The sequence below is a fragment of the Zeugodacus cucurbitae genome, chromosome 2, assembly GCF_028554725.1.
Source record: "Zeugodacus cucurbitae isolate PBARC_wt_2022May chromosome 2, idZeuCucr1.2, whole genome shotgun sequence".
Lineage (NCBI taxonomy): Eukaryota > Metazoa > Arthropoda > Insecta > Diptera > Tephritidae > Zeugodacus > Zeugodacus cucurbitae.
In genome coordinates, this window is record NC_071667.1 from 77,258,016 (window position 1) to 77,279,989 (window position 21,974).

Consider the following 21,974-nt stretch of genomic DNA (forward strand, 5'->3'; position numbering starts at 1 on the left):
AGCGCGTAATCTGATTAGCTGCTCAACACGGACCTACTATCGGTGCACATTAATGTCGCCATATCCAACTCATCATAAATAGAAACAGAAATGAATTAGAAATGAGCGGAAATTATTGCACGCTCTCTCGATAATGCGCAACGAATGACAGCACAGAATTCCTTTTTTCGCAGAAAGCTTGCAAACAGCGGGTGTTGAAAGAAAGAACTTTTATAAGAACACCGATCTCTCGCACCATGAGTGTGCGAGTGTGTGTGTGTAGACGAGTGCTTCCGGCCGCAAGTGTGAATGCATTAGACACACGTTGCGTCGCGAAAGTGTGGTAATGTTGCGTTGGATTTAATTACGAAAGTGACCTTCTAAAAGAACAACAGCACCAATAACAACAACGACGGCAGCAACAACGAGGTTACGCCGCAACAACAAAAGGACAGACATATCAACACATTGGGGTTTCAGGGCACGCGCGACGGTAGCAACATACGCAGCGGTGGCTGCAGAGGTGACAACAACATTTAAGAAAACAACAACAACGAGTTCAATTGGGTTGGATAAACGTGACACGAGCATTACGCTTGAAGCCAAGAACTCGTTTGGTGGCCAAGTAGTAGGAGCGGTGGTGGAAGCAGCAACAATAACAACGAAAGCAGCAACAATAACAAAAAAAGCAACAACAACCCACTATTACGTCAATACATTCCATTTCGGCGACTGTAAAACGAAACGAAATCAATCTCAACGCTATAATCGGGAAACTTTTAATTTCACCCTTGTGCTAGTCGCTGCCGCGCTGCTCCTCAGCTGCTTTGCGTCAAGCACTTTCGTAGCATCGGCATCGGTGGCATTGCCTGGGGTCTCCACTGCAAGTGGCAATGACGTGCAAGTCGCTGTTGCTGCTACTGCCGGTAACGGTATCGGTGTCGTTAATGGCTTAGCTAACCGTAAAGCGGGTACATACACCAACAACAACATTAACAGCGTGGACCCCTGTGCTCTTGCAGCACAACGTAATGTTGACTGCCGCCATGCAACGCAACCCCATGGCGGTGACTACAACACCATCAATGACAAGAACAACGCTTACCATCATGTACAACAACAACCCATTACCGAAACTACAGTCGCATTTCAGCTCATACAATCCGCAGCGCCGCTTTTCGTCGACACCACAACTATCGCCGTCAAATCTGTTGCCATCGCCAGTGAAATCGTGGCGAACAGCGACACCATCGCTCCACTGCTCATCGATGGCGCCAGCACCGCCAGCACCACGGCCAATGTGTCCGCCGTGCAGGAGATTGTCGAAGTGCCACAGATTCCCGCTTACATACGCAACACAGCCATGTGCTTTTGCATAGCAATCATGACGCTGGGTGTTATTGGCAACATTATGGTGAGCATTTACCGTTACACTTGTTTATGGATGTTTATGTATTGGTGTGGGTCGATTTCGAAAAGATGGGGCACTTTACATATAGTAAATCCCATCGGATGTTTGCTAGTTTCCGAGTTTTTTGAGAGGATTTTACGTTCAGAATCAGATTATTTTTGACGATATTGATTTTAGATAGATAGGTATAAAAATGGAAAATGGGCGTGAGTCAAAAACTATATGTGACCTGGTCTACGAAAAGGGAGCTAACGTGCGAAAACTAGTTTTCTGGGAAACAGCTGTTAAAAATAAACAACTCTCATCTTCCATCCGAATCAACTAAAAAGTGAAAATTGATTTTTTGACACCTAAGCCCCCTTTCCGTAGACCAGGTCACATATCAAAAACTATATATAAAAAAATATCTCAGGAACTACTCGACCAATTTCAACGAAAATCGGTTTGTAACATTTTTTTGACATCACATTAGTGTAATTTAAAAATGGGCGAAATCGGTTAACAACCACGCATACTTCCAACATAACTCAATTTTGAGTTCCATCTGATTCGTTAACTTGACTATATATAAACTAAGCACCAGCAAAAATATCGGAACAAAACTTGCATAAATACTGAATTTCTAATGCGCCAACATCCACCGAAATCGGACTATGACTTTTCAAGGCTCCAGATATCGAACATGAGGATCTCAGCGCTTGTGGCTAATTTTTTACAAAAAATATCGGCTAATCTCTTAGATATTTTATAGAAAACCAAAGGAGATATTTTCATTATAATAGGGTGCTACTGTACCAAATTTGGGTAAAATCAGATCAATACTTCCTCTAGTCCCCATATACCAAATATCCGGATTTTCCAACTTCCGCCTTAGAATTTTTTCAAAAATCTTCTAAAAGCACTTTTCATACTAGTTAGAAAACAAAAAAATAAATATTGCGACCCAATCTAATATATAAATATGCATGAACAGTACTCAAATATCAACCACACAATTCGGTTGTACGCTGCGTATGAGTAATCTAGTGTGGAATTTCGTTAAGTTGATTTTACTCACTTTCGCTTTCGTTTTGCTTTTGCTGTCAACTTCACACGTCGTTTAGGTGCCAATTGTTATTGTGAAAACCAAAGATATGCGCAACTCCACCAATATATTCCTTACAAATCTCAGCATTGCCGATCTTTTGGTGCTGCTGGTGTGCACGCCAACCGTGCTGGTCGAGGTGAATACGCCGCCGGAGACCTGGGTGTTGGGCCATGAAATGTGTATGTATAAACAAATTTCAAATTGCACTCTTATATATATGTATACAAGGATTTGTTTAAAAAATATGTATATACCGTTTCACTTTAATTAAATATTTCTTTACTCTCTCTTTCCACACGCTCCAACAGGCAAAGCCGTGCCATTTGTTGAGCTGACAGTCGCGCATGCCAGCGTGTTGACAATTTTGGCCATCTCATTCGAGCGCTACTATGCCATATGTGAGCCGCTCAAAGCCGGTTATGTGTGCACCAAAGCGCGTGCCATACTTATTTGCATAATGGCGTGGGCTATCGCTGCTGTATTCACCAGGTAAGCTTTGATTTTTTGTACTTGTATTTTAGTATGAAAAATCATATTCACACCTCGCCACAATAATTGAGCTGTCGCGGATAATTCAATATGTTCGGTTTGACAAGATTGCTTTCGGTGAAGTTGTAACTTTTCGGTATTTTAACAGTATTCAATGAAATTTAGCATAGTCATCGTCACTGAAGAAAATACTCAAAATTCAAAATAAAAATATTTGTTTCGAAAATTATTACATTTTGTTGTTTTTGCAATGAATTTAGCTCTGATTTGGTTGTTTGTTTGATCTATTTTAAGATATACGTAATATCTTATTCAAATCTTCAAGTTAAAGTTTCTTTCGTACATCTTTCACATAAACATTTTTATTGTTTTTGTAATAAAGTACAACGATGCTAAATTTATTGCATTTATCTTAAATTACCTTAGCAAGCTTTACAACTGTAATGAAGGAGAATTAAGACCAAATCATAGGATTCCCACCTATACAAGAATGTAAGGGGTTATATACAGTTAGACGGCCAAAAAAAAGTGAATTTTCCAGAATTTTTTCTGAGAAAACTTTTAATTTATTGATCCAAAAATTTATAAACATATTATGGTATCTTTTAACTGTATTTTAAGACTTAGTACTAGTAAAAATATTTATTTGAAAAAGAGCTACAGCTGATCTCCAGGAGCTCCTCTCAAAAAAGACGTTTTGCGGTGACCACTATATGCTCGGAACTGGATCATCCGAAATTAAAAAACCAAACAGATTTCGTTAAAATAATGTTAAATCTAGTAATTAATCGAAGGAATAAGCAAAATTAAATTTTTTGACAAAATGGCGGTTTCTAAAAAAAAAAAATCGATTCTTCACCGAAATTTCGGCCTTAAATTGTTTATAAAAAAAAAATATTTATCGGAGAGAAAAAATCTTCGATTAATTACTAAAAAATATATTTAAGAAGGTCGTGTTAAAATTTGAGACTAATCGGTCTAGCCGTTTTCGAGTAATGTTGGTCACCGACTTTGAAAACACCATTTTGAGAAAAACGCGTTTAAAGTTTGGACCTTGTACTTCCAAGCACTCTGAAACGCCTTTTCAAATTTTTCATTTGCTTGTAACTTTGAAAATATTCACCGGAACGATATGAAATTTTCTGTGTGTATTCTTAAATATATCTACATTAAGAAAATGAAATAAAAAATCGATTTTTTGAAAATTATAACTGTAAATAACCCCTTAAAACCATGAGTCCTATACTTGAAATCAAAATTCATTGCGCTCTAAATCAGACAGTCATTTATTATTTCGAAAAACTTCAATTGTAAACATAGGCTCCCAGGCAGTCTTACTTAAAACAGTGCTTAAGTTCTGAGTTTTTTGAGATTTCATAGCTTCAAACCCAAATTCTGTAGATAAATTATGTCATATTGAATCTCTTAATAATGAAATAACGGCAGAAATAATTTAAGAATTTTTTTCAAAAATCAATTTCGAAACTTATTAATATGAAGTGTGTTCAAAAAATAACGGGAATTTTAAAATTTCGAATTGTCTAAAAGTGCAGTTGTCAGATTTTTTTATATTTTTTATACAGCAGAAATAATTTATAAAATTTTTCGAAAATTATTAATATAAGGTATGTTCAAAAAATAACGGGAATTTTAAAATTTCAAATTGTCAAAAAATTTAAATGTCAACTTTTATTATGTCGGCATATAATGTTGCCGAATGAATAAATATGTATGTCAAAATACAAAAGTTCCCGTTATTTCTTCAGCTTCGAATGTAGGTCATCGTTCAATGTTCCAATCAACAACAGAAGCATTTCTTTTAATTACTATCACCCTTGGCAAGTAATGCTAAACTTCCGATAGAATTTCGAACATGAAAAAACTTCTTAAGGAACCGAAATTTAGAAACAAGCCAAGGTGTAAGCACAAATTACATTTGCATTATAGTATTATTTATTATTATGAGGTCAGGTGAGTGCTGCTTAACTCCTTCAACCAACCGGCAACCAATCAACTTCACCCTAACCTCACATCTGTTTTTACTTAATTAACGGTAAATTCGGTGGTAACCGCGAGTGTTCGATTACAATGAATTTGCTGAAATTATTAGACAAATTGTAGTTCAATTATTGTGGCACAATTTCGTATATAATATTCAGCTAAGTAATAGAATTTTGTACATAAATATAGTTGTATATAAGTTGATTAGTAGTTTGAGCGTAGTAACAGCGCCGCCTTTACGTAGTTGCCAAATACTAAAGAAGTTAAATTTGTACAGTAATAATCTTGCATTTACAATTGTATCAAAAATATAATTTTAGCTTGTACATATGTATACATTTTTACATACATATATACATATTTACATTTACGTTATGTTGTTAGTTACGCGCTTGTAAAATTTTTATGCAGATTTTATTGTAAATTATTTTATATTCATTCTTGTTGATATTGCCTGTAATTTGAATATTAATTTGATGCCTTTGTCAAGATTTTAGCAGCCAGCATTGTTTATTATTATATACATAGATTTTATTATTATGCTGCCGTCCATTTAGCATGCCAAGCGAAAGTCATCAAATAGTAGTCTTACCTCTACATACAAACCCACCATGTATATGTACATAATTGTAAAAGGCAAAAACAAAGTCAAAGGTCGCCTGAGATAGGCCTTAGTACTGCTGTCATTATTTTAGTCGTCACCATTTTCATAATCACCGTCGGCTGTCAACGCGTGCCCATTACAAGTCACCGAAGAATCAAAAATAGAAAAAAAGCGAGACAACTTTGCCCTTTATCATTTGGTTGGTGTTGAGGTTATGTTTTAATTTTTTGGTTTTCTTCATTTTTTTTTTTTGTTTTTTGCCTACACTATTATCAGCGCGACCCTTTTTTTATTTTCGTACTTAAATTCTATTTGTATTTTTTACGCGGCCGCTTGTCGCCGTTAGACCGTGCGCTCACTGTACCATGCGCTCACAATGGAAATGAGGTAATCGCATGCTATTAAGGGCTTACGAGCGTGGTGACCTTTGCAACCACCCACAGCGGCTGTCGGCATTGACTTCACATCAGCAAACGAATAGGCGTTGTTATCACGTGGCCTATAATTGCACACTTCCACGTCCGGCTGTTCGTGCTGTGACGTCCAGAAAAATACAAGTTGAACAAATATTTGTAGCCGCTAAGTCGCTTCCTGAATCAATTACGGCGTGGAAATGTATTACTTAGACAAAGTAGGTTGAAATAATGCTCTGGTTGATTAGGCAAATTCATTTCGTCATCTTAGAGAGGTAGAAATAGAGGTCCTTTAATTCATATAACCTTCTTAAAGGCACGAGTTCGCTTATCTCGATTTCTAGTGCGAAAAACGATTAATCCGTTGTTTACTCTCTTAGTGAATCCACGTTTTCTTTACTCTCACTCTTTATTGATACTTCCAGAAGTGAGGTGGAACCCTTGTAAAGCTCAATATTTAATTTGGAATGACGTAGATCGCCGCAAATACCCAAATAAGTTTCCCTCGAGTCCAAAACTTCCTGAGATATGATCGTCGACTCTTCGTGTTTCTATAAGAAATGTTCTACTTTGCTTTAAATATTATAAAATTCATTAATCCATTTTCTCAAATCAATGAAAGTTTTTCTCATAAGCTCGCAGATCTTTACTGTGTAAGGAGCTTTTGAGAACACCATTGCTAAACACATTTTTAGTTCGACGGATTGTCTCGAACTCCTCTTTATACCCTAGCAGTACAAAGTTTTCTCATTTTTTATGGATCTTTAGAAACCCAGACATAGTAGTCCAACATAGACCGGCGATACATCCTCTTTCTTCAATGAAGATCAGAAAAAAACTTTTAAGTAAGTCTTCTAAGGAAATATCGATATATAGTTTTTACAGGTTACAGAAAGTGGTAATGGAAGATAGAGTAAACTTCGTATTAGCACTTTATTCAGTACCATAAGTAACCATAAATATAGCCTTAAACCCGACAGTAGAAATACATAAGAGCCAACAAATTTGTCCTATATTTATTTTAGTCCCATTATTTGGGTTGCCGAGTACAAATTCGTCGAGTACATCGATGGCTCATCGGTGGCGGTCTGTTTGACGCAAGCGGCCACCAATTGGACTATTGGATACTTTTTGATGACAATAATCGTTTTCTTCATATTACCTCTGCTGATACTGATGGTGCTGTACGCCATTATAGCAAAGAATCTAATCTCCAGCAATGGTCCAATGTTGCGTATAAGACCATCGAAACCGGAGTTGAGCTTGAAGGCGCGCAAACAAGTCGTCCTCATGCTGGGCGCAGTCGTACTGTCTTTCTTTCTTTGCTTGCTGCCCTTCCGGCTGCTCACCATGTGGATCATACTCAGTTCGGAGCAAACCTTCTTCGAGATTGGTGTCGAACGCTATTACAGTCTATTGTATTTTTGTCGCATTATGTTCTATCTGAATTCGGGCATCAATCCCATACTCTATAATTTGATGTCCACGAAGTTTCGTAAAGGCTTTTTGCGTCTGATTTTGAGCACGTGGCAGAGCGCGGTCTCCTCCATAACATGCGGACGCTATAAACGCATACGTGCACGTACCGGCACCATAACCGGCGTGGCGACCAACACCAACACGAACACCTCGAATACGGCCACGAGTCATGCGACCACGTCCAGTATACTTTCACGTCAATCGAATCGCCGTTACAGCGATGACACGGTCAACACCAATGGGAGTACGCGTACCGTTACAAAAACACAAATACAAATACAAATGCACATACCATGTGGGCCGGACAATGAGATGTTGGCGATGTTGCATAGCAGTGCCACAGCTACGCCTGAGAACGAAACACAACGCAATGGCGGTAAAGTGGACGCGTGTGGTAGGCGGAAGTCCACCACGAAGTGTCATAAAATGCAATCTGCAATGCGTGCGGCAGGCGAATCGGCGCCGAGTGGCGCATATAGACGTTCGGTGCATGTGAGCTTCGATGACGAAGAGGCTCATGCGCTGGAGCAGGCTGTTACACTGACGTGATACACTCGGAATGTGGAAGAGGCTAATTGAGTGCGCTAGCAAATACTTATGACTGTAATATTAACAGTTATTTGTTGGTATTTGAAAGGATTTAAGTGGTGTGTGGTTGGCTGTGTTTACGTGTTTAGGAATATGAATGGAAATATTTACGTGCAAACTTCAGTATGATCTTAATGAAGTAACCAATGATACAAATAATAAAATTATATATTTTAATTAGTAGAAAATTGTCTAATAGTCAAATTCTATTATAAGCAGTTAGTTTAAATTATATGTAAATTTTAATAAGTGAATTACTTTTTTGTTGCAATGAAAAAATTTATATTTTTTTAATTTTTTTTTCGCAAAATATATGGTCAAAAAAGTATACGAATCATCAGAAAATAATCTCCCAATCTGTAACAATTTAAATATATATAAATTTCAAAGTATAAAATTTTATTTTAACTTATATTGTTCATTAAAAATGTAAATATAAAAAATCGTAAATAAAATTTATATTGAAAAAAATATTATTATTTTTATTCAAAAAACATAGATGACCGAACAAAACATAAAAAATATAAAATTTATATTGTGATTTTTTTTAGCAAAATAATAGTTGATATGTGAGCTACTAGCAAAAAATAAGCTTTGATCAAACGCAAAATGCTAGAAATAATTTATAATGTAATTAAAATAAATATTAAAAAATAAAGAAATAAAGAATATATTTATATGTATACCAAATAAATGTAAAATGACGTGATATATGTTAATAAAATAAATGAATAATGAACGAATAAATGAAATAAATATAATTAAACAATAGCGGATACGTAGATGTGTATAGGTGTAATTAAAAGTATTACCAATTATTATAGAAAACAATCAATTCAATAAAAAAATAAATTCACATATTAGGCTGAGTACACACTGAGCACTAAAAAATAATTAAAAAAAAAACCAAAATAAAAATACTTATAACCATAGTTTGCGCTTAATATTTGTATTCTACTTAAAAAAATTAAGTAATAAGTACAAAAATATAACTAAAAATAACCTATGTAAGTCAAAATAGTACATTGTTTAACTGTTCAGAAATTTGAAGTTTTGATGTTTGAACTTGGTATTATTGGCACAAAGTATAGTAAAAAAGTAATAAATACCTAAAAGTAATCATTTTCGATCCATATATATATGACTTTCCAAACATAAAAATACCGTTATACAACTGACATAAACCAGTGCTTCTAACGATCACATTTGATAGAACTGAAAGCATAAAACATATTTTAAGTTTCAACCACTTACACTTGAAATGTACATTTTAACAAAATAATCCGAATTTACATTCCATTTTCAATACAAAATAGAGTAAAATTATACAATAATATCTCTTAACAGTCTCAACTTCTTAATATAATTTCCAGCGTGTTTTATTAGCTACTTTACAATCTGAAGCTAAATTAAATATTATACGATATAAATTATAATTGAATTTATAAAAAAGTAGATTGTGAGGAAACCACTCTCTCTCAAGAAAAAAACATACAAATTTCGAATAAAAAAATATTCAATGTAAGCATAATCGGTATTCAAAAAACCCATTTAACGATGTTCACAACATAACCATATATTCCGTGTAATACATTAAGTAGTATTCCGTTGCAAGTTTTGACATATTATAGGTGTCTATAAGTCAAGAGACTTAAAACAAATACTAAATAAAATATTTACATAAAAATATGAATGAAATGAAATAATTTATGTTAGTTTAAATATACACAAATACATACTATGCATATATGTGATTGATATTTATACGAAAATATTTTATTTAAAAAATAAAGATCTTTAAGTCAGCCTGAAAAGACTGTGCATATGCTTCAACTGGTAAACGAATACGAGAAAAATATGGAAAAATCTTGTTTAGCTGTTATTAAATATTTTAGTCCCTTACTATATATATTTTAGCACTTCCACGACATTAAGTCAGCCAATGATAAATATACTTTCTTCTCTGCGCTCTCTGAACTATTTTCAGCACCTTTTTCTACTTTCACTTGATAAAAGAACGAAATATACATATATTATTAAATAATTACGAGTATCAGCACCCTCTCTCGCTTTCAATCTTTGGAAATCATCCTTTTTCCCCGCAATATTTCTCAATTTGCTCTTTAGGCATAATCAATCGATTTGTGTGTTCCCAAAAGTTTTATCCACCAATTTCATGATTTCATTTGTTTCCATTTACTTCTAATCCATTACCACGCCATCTTCAAGTCATAAAGCTACGGCATCTTTGTATATTTTTTCTGCATGCTTTGTAACTTTCACTTTTTACTTCCTGCACGCTTAGCTACTCTTTATCGCAAGCTCCGCCTGGTTTCATATAAAATATATACAAAATGTAGCATTATGCTCAGATTATGAACGCATTAGAACATTATTGTTGTAGTTGTAGTAGAAAGCCGACAAAGTTGCGCATTTTGCATGTTTCCTAACCCGTTTACACTTCTGCTTGGCTAAACAAAAATTTGCGCATTCATCGGCCCCGTATTACAACAAATACATAGAGAAAATAACAAAAAGCAAATTGAGGAAATGGCAAATAGCCAATTGACATGGATATAACAGGAAATGCCTTTCTCGCCAACTGGACACTGGATAACGGCTATCCTTTGATACAGTAAGTATACATTTGTTTGCCTTTTTAACGTATATAACAGTTATTTATGCTGTGCTGTTATACCGCTAAGAAAAATGTTAGCAGAAAATAAATATCAATACAATTTCGTTTGACTTATTTAAGTAGTTTCATTTGTCCGCCCAACATAATATAAGGTTTTGCAATCGTCTTTTTAAGAAAGTGGAAAAAACACAATGCTAATAGAATCTGAAAGATCTTTGTTAGTCATATAATAAATAGCAGCTAGTACTGGTTTTTCTTAAAAATCCTACGTTTTTTAACATATAGTGTCTTCTAAAATCAATTATATTATTTATACTGTGGAACTGTGTATAGATTCAACGTAGTTCTTATCCTGACAGCTCGAGCTTTCAAACACAATGAGTGAGATTCCAGCTCATGAGAGCGGCGCTTGTGTAGTTCTAATGACAAAGTAATAAGATATATTTAATTTCTTCCTCCTGAAAAAGATGATTCAATGGTAAGAGATTTGAGTTGAGTGAAGAGGTTATGACTGAAATACAATCCAACCGTTTTTGATGCGTTTCTGATTCATTTCAACTCAGTTTAACGCCCATTAAAGTAGAAAATAATTTTTTTTTTACAAAAAAATGTCGAGAAAGGTTCGTAAAAAATATTCTTGGCTATGAAACTGGCCGAAATAAGTACACTCAAACTTCCCTAACTCGAATCACCATAATCCATAAGAAAACTTCGCGTTAGAGAGACTTCCGAGTTAGGTAATTTGTATGAATTAGACTTCTATTGTCAATATAATAGAGTTCGAGTTATGGAGAACTTCGAGTTAAAAAAGTTCGAGTTATGGAAGTTCAACTGTGATAGTAAAAACCAAAAAAAACAATAATTTAATGAATTGGATTAAACGAAAGATTCCTATTTTGAAGGCGAAATATGAAGGATTTTAAAATAAAAAAAATTAGGATATTTTTTTGCCAGATTGCTAAGAGGGTTAGAATCGTAGGAAAGGTCACGTGTCAATTCATTAAAACACGCTGGTAATTTTTTGAATTATTCAATTTTTGTTGTATTTTTGTAATGTTAATAAATAAATAAAGAAATGGATAGTAAAAATATTAAAAATTTACTTGAAATGAATGCCTCTACATCAGATTTAAGTCAGATTTGTAAAAAGTCAAAATTTCAAAATTTCATAAAATAATGTTACGCACTTGTCATATAAAAAACATACTCTTATATATTGAAATAAGAATTAAAGTTAAATTTTATAATTAAAATATTCAAAATCTCAAGAAATGACGTTTTGCGCTTTTCTAATAAAAACATATTTAAATCTATAAAAATTTAAGTTAATTTTTTAAATAAAAAAATTATACAAATAAAATCTCTACATATACCCCATTCATTTTCTACCAGTATTACTACTAATATTTGCGTTTGTATGTATGTATGTATGTGTCTTTAAATACACACTTAAAGAATTTGACAACACGAAATCTAGTCAAGTTTAAAAGCGTATTTCCCAAACAAAGCTCAACAATCGCTGTTGCGCCAATCGACAAGCAATCTGTAGCAGAAGCTATAAATCCGTTAACACATGAACAGAAAAATCAAACAACAACAGCAACAACAAATACAAAAATAACGTCAAACAAATATCTAAATAAACACCCTTTCACAATTTCCTTAGGAAAACAATCAATTTTTCAGGCTATTAAACCGAAAATGAGTACATGAATGTTGGGCCATAAGACACAACAACAACAATAACACAAAATATTTCTACATACATACATATTTACATTTATACCTTAATAACAAACAAAAATCGGAAGGTTTACACACACTCACGCTTCAATATGTATCTATGTAAATAACAGCCAGCAGCGCCATTGTAGCTTTTTTAGGATTCCACCAACAACAAAAAAACGAAATTGAAACCGAAATAACGCAGTTAAGAAATCGAAAATTTCCATGCAAAAATCGTAAGCTACTGCAATTTATAGAATCCAAATCGAATGCTGCACGCATAACGGACACCAACCATCCGGAGTCCGGACGGCAAAGCACTTGGCACGCGTGCTGTCAGTGCTTTCCTTAATACATATTGTTTGTTGGGACGTGTGTGGTGTGGGAGTTTCGTTGGCATATCAACCAAACATGATTTAGGTGGCTGAACGAGAGTAATCATATGTGCACAAACACACACACATAAGTACATACATGCGTACATACGTATATGTATGTTTCTTCCACATTTTCCCACTAATAGTGACTACATGTTGATTGTTTTTTATTGTGGTTGTTGTTGTTGCTGTTACTCTTGTAGTCATCAACCAATTCGAAATGGAATTTTATGTTATTGTTGCTGTTAATTTCGCCACTCCGCCACAGTAGTGTTTGTTGTTGTCGCCAAAATGATTTCACCATTTACTTGTATGTGTTTGTTGTTATTATAATGTGGCATTTACAAAATAAATCGAAATTTATACATTGTACCAATTTATGCATGTAAGTATGTATGTCCCGCACCCAAATTTTTCGCTATTATTTATGAGGATTCGCTGTTTGCATTCTTGCTGAGATTTTGTTGTTGTTATTCGTGTTGTTGGCACTTTCATTTAACTACAAGTATGTTGACCATATCGGAGACGCAGCTGCTTGCTCCTCTGCACCTCGGGTGGTAAGAGGAAATCGCGTCAGAGCATAAAACTTGACTTTAGCGTTGAAAGCGAAAGCGTTATATTTATTTGCTGAAACATACATACATATTTACATACATATGAAACCATGCAAACTGAGTACATTGGCGTCGCCTGTTTTTTGGCATTGCGGTATCCCTTTTATTTGTACTGATGCTTACTTACGATTTTATCCCACATATATCCTAAAAATTTGCAAAAGGACTTTATATTTTCCCCTGGATATATGGAATATGAATATATTCTACCCGACCAATATTCATACATATCAACCAATATGGGAGTTATTCAAAACAAAACCTTGATAAAGCCGCTCCATATCTTCTCCATTGCAATGGTCACTGTCCTACTGGCCGATTTCATACCAGTTATAGCGACCAATAAATTATTTCAAGCAATCAGGGTTACTAAAACCCCAACATTTGCAATCCCCTCTTTAAATATATTCGCACACTTTTGGCAACACACATGTGGCATTAACTGTAATTCGGTACATTCATTTAAGCATTTCATAAACATTTTGAGTATATTAGAGGATATTTGCGATGTTTTTTTTTCTGGTAGCCACATTCGCTTTATTATCACATTAAATTGCATTATTTATTATGCCATTCGGACAGCTTAAATTCACATAGAAAAACCACTTTTACACAAGCATAAGCTTGGGGTGGTACGAATGACCAAACGGGCTTTAAAAACATACATACAAACAATTTTATATATTTTCACATTAAATAAGACGAAGTTAGTATTTAAAAATGCCAGCTAGTCGTTTAGCGCACCTCATACTTCTTCAACTAACAGCACACTCCCGTTTCTTGCAGTTGTCGATGTAATTTCCGTTACAATGATTGAAAACCTTAATAATTGATTAATGTAAACGACCGTTTATTTGGGTAGCTTAAATGAGGAAAAAATCAAAAAAGAATTTTACAAATTTTATTTCATTTTTTTATTTCTCTTTTTTTGCGCGTAAAAAAGTAAACGCGCGTGTTTATTGATAACTGACGAACTAATTTTTAAATGTGTCAATCAGTTTTTACCGCAGGACTTCCGTCAACAATTCACTTATGTATGCGAACCTTCCCAACCACTTGTCTATATTATAGTTTATTTGATATTATTACCAACATTCACTTACAACAAACAACACAAGCAACGCACAAAATCTAACGTGAAATCCTGAAAACCACAGCTTTATTGTTATTGTTAGGAATTTTGGTCCAAATCCACATAATATGGATGACTTGAATTTGATTAGTTTTTCTCATACCCTAACAAAGTTTTAATCGCCGTTTACGTTTTCGGTCATGTGACGTCAATAGCATAGCAACATAGAAGCACATACTAAACACAAACATACATACATATGTTCTTATGTACACATATGAAGTTTTTTCAAGCACCCGCAAAAAGCGAAAAAGACTTCAATAATGAGTAATGAGTATGTTTACTACTTGTAGCACTTCAAGTAAAGTTAGTCTTCGGAAGTTGATTGAACTGAAAAAGTAATATAGACATATAATACTATTGGTTAACAATCTTATTACTTAACACAAGCATTTAAAGACTTCGGTCGAAGTTTAAATCTCTGAAATATTGTTTTATGTTAAGTTAGTTAGAGCATTTGACACACATCATTTTTATATAACTTCACGACGCCGATTTTAAGGCTCGAAGCATCCTTTCATACTTATCTCTATTTCATCATAGTTAAATTTAACAACTTTTTCAACTTACAGTTCTTCATATGAAATTATTGATGAAATCTCACAATTTTAAAGCAGATATTTTTGTAGCCTTTAAGCATACGCTGCACTGTATTTTTGTAAATCGTAACCTCAATTTTGCAAAAGCAATAGTATATTCCGTATATAATCTGAATCGTGGTCGTCAATTGGAGAACAAACGAAAAGCTTTCTTTGGAGAAGCATATACAACCCAGGAGTACGGATTCTCCTAAGCATTTTTTAATGCTAGTTTTGATTGAGCAATCACTGCTAACTGTATTAATATAATATTTAAATTTCCTCAAAATATGGTTTACCTTCATCGTACTTGCAAAAAGTGCCGACTTCCAATCTAGATGCAATCCTCATTTATGTATATGTAAGAGTAAGTAAATTTGCTTACAGGCCAATAAAAGCGACGGCTGTAAATCGTCGTATAAATTCAACCAAATCTGCTATTTGAAGTTCTAATGCTTATTAAACATTGTCCAATAAATTACACACTTATATTACTTCCATAATATCACAGAAATATAGCTATTCCGTACGTTTTTAAATTTTTATTAACCTTAACTTCCGATTTTTACATTTTTATTAACCTGTCATAAAGAATAGCGGAAATCCGTGACAAACAGCCGTTTTGGGAGGGAAAGCTGCAATTACACACAGGGTTGCAAAAGCATTGATTATTTCTTAATACGTTTCAGCGTTGTAATTATAAAAAAAAAATTAAAATCATTATTTGGCGGATATACAACTTTTTATTGCTTTTATTTGTCGTAATTGTTGTAAATGTCTATTTAGTAATTCATGAAATTAAAATATTTTGTATATTTGTTTAAAAAAAGTTAAAACATTTTATTTACTGCTTTTGCAACCCTGTGCACAATTGACGTTTGGCACCACTACTGGCACAACTACCGTTATGCGTCAGTATCCTTTTAGCGCGAATATTAAAGTTTATTGCATGCAAAAGAATTTAGAAATTTTATAGTAAAACGTTTAAATTTCGTTTATAAAATGCAATAAATACGAGCGCGGTGTGCATAACGTGTTAGTTTATTAATAAATTTGTAATTATAATAGAGAAAAATAATAATATTGTGAAGAGAAATTTTAATACGCAAATGCGCTTGGCCGTTGCAAAGAAGTGCTCCATACATAGAAATAATCATTGCAAGTAATATTTTAATATATTTTCAAGAGTCAATTGAGTTAATTAAATAACGCGTTTGAAAGCGCGTTAATAAAAGTTAGAAAATAATATAAATTGTGTTTATTGTGTAAGCCAATGAGAGGAAGTGATTGTGCCATATCGAATGAAATTCAACACGAAACATTTATTATTTGAAAACCAATACTAAAGCGAATACGCATATGCTGGTAAGTGGAGTTCTATATAAATATGGCATGTTACTTTTGCGGATTTATTAAATTACTTTAATTTTGATGTTATACCTAATATGCCTGCAATATATGTACATACAAATGTAATTATTATTTAACTTAAAAAATAACGTTGTTCTCTTTACTGCTTTAAGTGGTCACTTTGATTTGAGTTGTACAGTGAATTAGCTGTGGGTTTTATGCGCCAGCATGTATTTGTTGTCAAGTTTCAGAACTTCCACAATCCTCATTACAAAATGTAATATAATTCCTATGTGTAACTTAACCAACACCGTTTTCGAAAACTATTTTGATTTGATCATAATTTTCTTACTATTCGTTAGTCCCATCGTACTAATTGCAACCTTTCGCATGGAACGTTACTACGACAACACGGAGGTGGCTGTGTGCTTCACATCAGCGGAAACATTCTGGTCGGCATTCTTTTTCATCGCTTGCATAGCAATATTCTTTTTATTGCCCTTCATCGTGTTGGTATTGCTCTATGTGGCGATCGCTTATAAACTTTTGCGTCGCAACATCGACTTTCATCGACCCACTACCACAGCTGCGCATGTACGGTCCACCACTTGTCTGAGCTCGGTTATCTTGCGTCAACAATCGTTAAATAAACTACCGCTACAGATGACACGCAATGACACTGATAATAAGCGTAGCGGCGCATTAAATATTGGCGCAAGCGCTCAACAGCTACGTATCGGTATGCGGAAGCATCGCAAACAGGTGATATTCATGTTAGTAGCGGTGGTCGCCAGTTTCTTTCTTTGTCTCTTACCATTCCGTGCTTTCACCTTGTGGGTTATCGCTGCATCGACCGAGGATATTGCGGCACTTGGTATTGACGGTTATTATGGGGTTTTGTACTTTTGTCGCATCATGCTCTATTTGAATTCGGCACTGAATCCAATACTTTATAATCTTATGTCATCGAAATTCCGTACCGGATTTTGGCGTTTGATTGTTTCGTGTTGCAACAAACATAGAAAGCATACTATCGGACGTGGTAATCGACGTACGACCGCAACAACAACAACCAGCCGACGACAAACAGAACCCAAACAAACGGGAGCTTACGAACAAAGACGTTTAAAATTCAAACGCGAATCAACATTTGTGGTGAGCTCGTCCATTTCTACTTCTTCCGGCACGGAGCGCAGCACTAGCGTTACTATTGTAGCAAATCGACCAGTTATGGCGCCACGAACAGCTGTAGGTGCGGCAATAATAGATATAACCAGAACTACGGTATCAAGTGCATGCCCTTTGGAAAGTGATGAGAATGACAAAGAGGAAGATCTACACACATGAGTGTGACATAATTGCAGTGCGCTGTATTACTTTGCATGCTCATGTTGAAGATACTATTATAAGTAAGACTGATAAACCTCAAAGTCAATAATTGATGCTTTTAATTGAAATGCTTTTGGTAAAAAGGAGTTATCTGTGGTCTAATTAAGCGCTTAAGCACATGTTAAAAATTGTATGCATTCTTCCTCAAACATATGATTGTAAGATATTTTTAGAAATACTCATATGTACTCACATATATAATACATAAACTTCAGCGTAAATGGAAATATGTTATATACATATAACGTAGTATTATTTAAGTGACGATTCATTAGCCAATATTTACTAAAAATTTCAAACCTCTGTCCGTATAAGTTATACAATATGAAAACACATATTTTTTTACTAATTTCATTTAAATTGCGTATGTCGTATGTACTTTTTATTATTTATTAAGGTAATAAACTAATATTTGCAGCAATTCAGTTGGTCAGCGAACCAATAGTGGTTGGCTGGACATCTAAATTGTCTAATAAACACAAAATTTTATATACTATGGATTTTTAATAATTATAAAATGATAGGGGAATTTTCAGACGCCCGAAAAGACACTACATCATTACTCCATTACTACGATACGCTCACACTTTAGCTAATTCCCCACATTACTGCTCATACCAACGTTATTTACGCATTTTGTTTACATTTAGGTTTTATTTAAACATTAGTTTATAAGTATCTTACTTAAAAGTTTTTTTTCGCGCAATTTTGTTGTGGTTTAAATTTATATGTTCGCTGTCATAACATTACTTTTTTGTTGCTATGTACTTAAAAAACGTGTGTGTTTTCTGTTTGTTATTTCTCATGTTTCTTTGTTGTCGTAAACATCTTAAGTTGTGTTCCCATCATCATCATCCGATCCATTTTCGTTACCATCGTTTATCATTATCTTATTGCAAATGTATTATAGCTTAGCAGCATAATCATTTGTTTCTTTATCATCACCAGCTTTGTTGTGATTTCTTTTTTATTTTAATTGTATTTGTTTTTTTTAGTATAATAAAATAAAGTGTGTATATGAGTTCACAATCGGAGTTATTCAGCAGCAACCTGATTTGGTGTTCTCCACCGGACGTCCCTGATCAATTTTAACTTTACTTGCATTCTCAGTGGCACTTGAAGGCGGCCCAACACGGTTCTTTATCTCGGCAGCCATCGTCAGGAAAGCCTGTTCAACATTCGTTGCGTTTTTAGCTGATGTCTCCAGAAATGGGATGCCCAACTGACTTGCGTATTCCTAATGCGGTCAATGAAAAAATAAATAAATAATAATTTTTGCACTTGAAAAACATGCGTATTAAAGAGAAATAACTCACCGCAGCTGTATTTGTGTCAACAACTTTCTTGGTAGTCAAATCACATTTGTTGCCCACAAGCAACTTGTTCACATTTTCGCAAGCATATCGCTCGATTTCTTCCAACCATTGCTTTACATTGTTAAACGACTCCTGGTCTGTACAATCATAAACAACAATAATACCGTGTGCGCCACGATAATACGAAGATGTAATTGTACGGAAGCGCTCTTGTCCAGCGGTATCCCACTGTTATGAAGACAAAAAATATGCCTACATATAATTATGGTTTAATTCAAATATCTAAACTCAAACTTACAATTTGCAATTTTATGGTCTTGCCATCCAACTCAATGGTTCTAATTTTCTGTAAAAATAGTTTAAAAAAATTATTTATATTTATGTTGTTTAAATTGTATGCATGTATACACTTACGAAATCAACACCGATTGTGCTAATATAGCTTTCTGTGTATGTGTCATCAGCAAATCGCAGCAAAAGGCATGATTTACCTACGCCCGAATCACCAATGAGCAGTAATTTGAACAAGTAATCACTAGAAAATAGGAGAAAAATGATTAAAATCACTTAAAAAATGCAGTGTATGTATGTAAATATAATATAAAAGTTAAAACATATATATAGATATATATAAATAGTGATTTTAATTGTTCATCAAAATTTATCAGCTATTTTTGTTACTATCGTGACAACTTTGACAGTTTTCGTAAGCCACATATGACTGGTGTTATGTTTAGATATTTTAAACCAGTTCTCTACCTGTATGTACATGATTTTTCATGTTCAGGTAAGGCTATAAGTCGCACATAACTATGCCAAAGACCTGCTCAATCTGCTTAGAAAATGTATATTTTTACAAATATTTTCTTCAAGATGATTTCAAGATTCGAAAATAGGAAACTTACAAGAAGTATGTGTTCACCAATAAAAACCACACAAAATAATATGCAAATTTAGTTTACAACTAAAAAAAATTGTGCGACACTGTGATTATAATTGTTTGTAAATCATTTTAAAGCAATGGTACTCAATTTAGTTAAAGTAAATAACAAAAATATCGTATATTGATTTTACAACTTGGCAACATATCCCGATCTCACAAGGACGCCAATAACTCAAATGACTACCTGCCATATATGACTTATGGCACGCTTAGTTGAGGCTATTGTTTTACCTGAATAAAATTTACTCACAATCATGTGCGTACCTAAATGCGTATAGGCATATATGCAGGTACATATGTACGAAAATTTGCCTGAAACATTTCTTCCTCTTATATACACAAAACAATACGACAGAGTGTATGAAGTTGTGGAAAACCAAACGAAAAAGTGCAATACACAAAACAGAGAAAATGAAGCGCAAGGTGGCAGGCAGTAATAAGGTAATACACGCAATGTTGCTGGGGTGTAGAGTCTATGATTGAGGGAATGGCTCACTGTGTGAGCATGAGAGCGAAAATAGCTCTCTTTCTAAGTGACTCATCCGCCCCATAATTCCACACTACATAACTTCAATATCGATATTGTTAATAACAATTAATTCAATATAGTTTTAATGCAATGCAAATAAAAAATGATAACATGGAATCACAACTTCCGATGTAATCGGCTGACACAATTTTTTTTGCTCCAAAGAGTGTAAACACTCCCTACAAATGTATGTGCACTGTTTGCCACGAAGAGTAATCCCATGCCATAAGTGCGACGTTGACGGTGTATATGACGGCGTGGATAGAATATCATTATTTTAATTGTAATAAAAATGACGTCGCAAAAAATTTGAAACCTTCATGGAATATTATAGAAATAAGTTACATTAAAATAAAAAAAGTAGAATTTGCACTTACTATTCTGGATTCATAGCCGACATTTTTGTTTTGAACACTTAAAGACTTCGCTTTTGGAAAACTTAAAACGTTTTCAATTTTCTGCTCCCGTACACGAATTTGAACTATTGTTTTTTTGTCTTCTATTGCGCTAATCAAATGATTTTTTCTTTCTTCAGCTGAGCCACACTTTCCACTGCTGTTTGTCACTTCAGTGGATGGTGTTATATATACTTTTTCAATTATACGCACTCGAGCAAATATTTTAGCTGAAAGCTGTATATTTAGACTTTGTATTTACTTTAAAAACAACTTGTTTTCTGAGAGATGTATTGCAAATGAATGCTATAACTTTTATTTTTTCGCTCGACAATTTTCAACGACGGTAACGACGACGAAAGAACAATGGCGACGAACAAATGACGATGATGAAAATTCACTTGTATATCTCACTTCCACGCAATCACTTACATATCGTTGTCTCTTTCGCACATAAAAAGTAGTGCAGTTCATGACACATCAGTTGTATATCGATAAACGATTGTTATTGTGATTGCCATGGAAAAGAAATTCCATGAAGAAAAGGATTTAATTTCCTTTTAATTGTAAAATAAATTTTAAATTATTAAATTTTCAGTACAAAAGGGGAATTGCGACAAAACCCAATAAACATAATTGAATTCTTGTTTTCAACTATAACTTTAATAAATATATTTTATTTAACTACTTTGTGGTTTAAAATATTTGCTTAAAACTTAAAAAACTTATATTAAGGATTTAGCACCACTTTATTTATATTATTTACATTTTGATGGGTTATTATTATTGTAAGTTATAAAGCATTTGTAATTTTACAAATATTTTTTCCAAAACATATAATTATTACTAAAGAAATGGCCATTTTTATATTAGACAATCAACCACTGTCGTATTAATCAGTGAACTGCCTTACCATCATAGAAATTTATACCAAGTC

The 21,974-nt window shown here is 33.8% G+C and overlaps 2 protein-coding genes across 2 annotated transcripts; one reads left to right on the forward strand and one right to left on the reverse strand.

The window, feature by feature from the left end:
* Positions 1-355: 355 nt before the first annotated feature.
* On the forward strand, positions 356-18,699 carry LOC105211386 (uncharacterized; the record flags this gene model as incomplete). Its single annotated transcript, XM_054232960.1, has 6 exons — positions 356-1,393; positions 2,494-2,656; positions 2,786-2,966; positions 7,010-8,008; positions 9,845-9,887; positions 16,673-18,699. Coding segments are annotated over 6 exons (3,564 nt in total), but the record flags the coding sequence as incomplete, so codon positions are not given.
* Trhr_2 (ras-related protein Rab-1A) lies at positions 18,541-21,425 on the reverse strand. Its single transcript, XM_011182625.3, has 5 exons — positions 21,020-21,425; positions 19,585-19,705; positions 19,469-19,516; positions 19,171-19,398; positions 18,541-19,091 (listed from the first exon to the last, which is right to left on the reverse strand). Exons 1-5 carry the CDS (start codon positions 21,040-21,042, stop codon positions 18,894-18,896), a joined length of 618 nt encoding a protein of 205 aa, XP_011180927.1. The 5' UTR covers positions 21,043-21,425; the 3' UTR covers positions 18,541-18,893.
* Between the last annotated feature and the right edge of the window lie 549 nt (positions 21,426-21,974).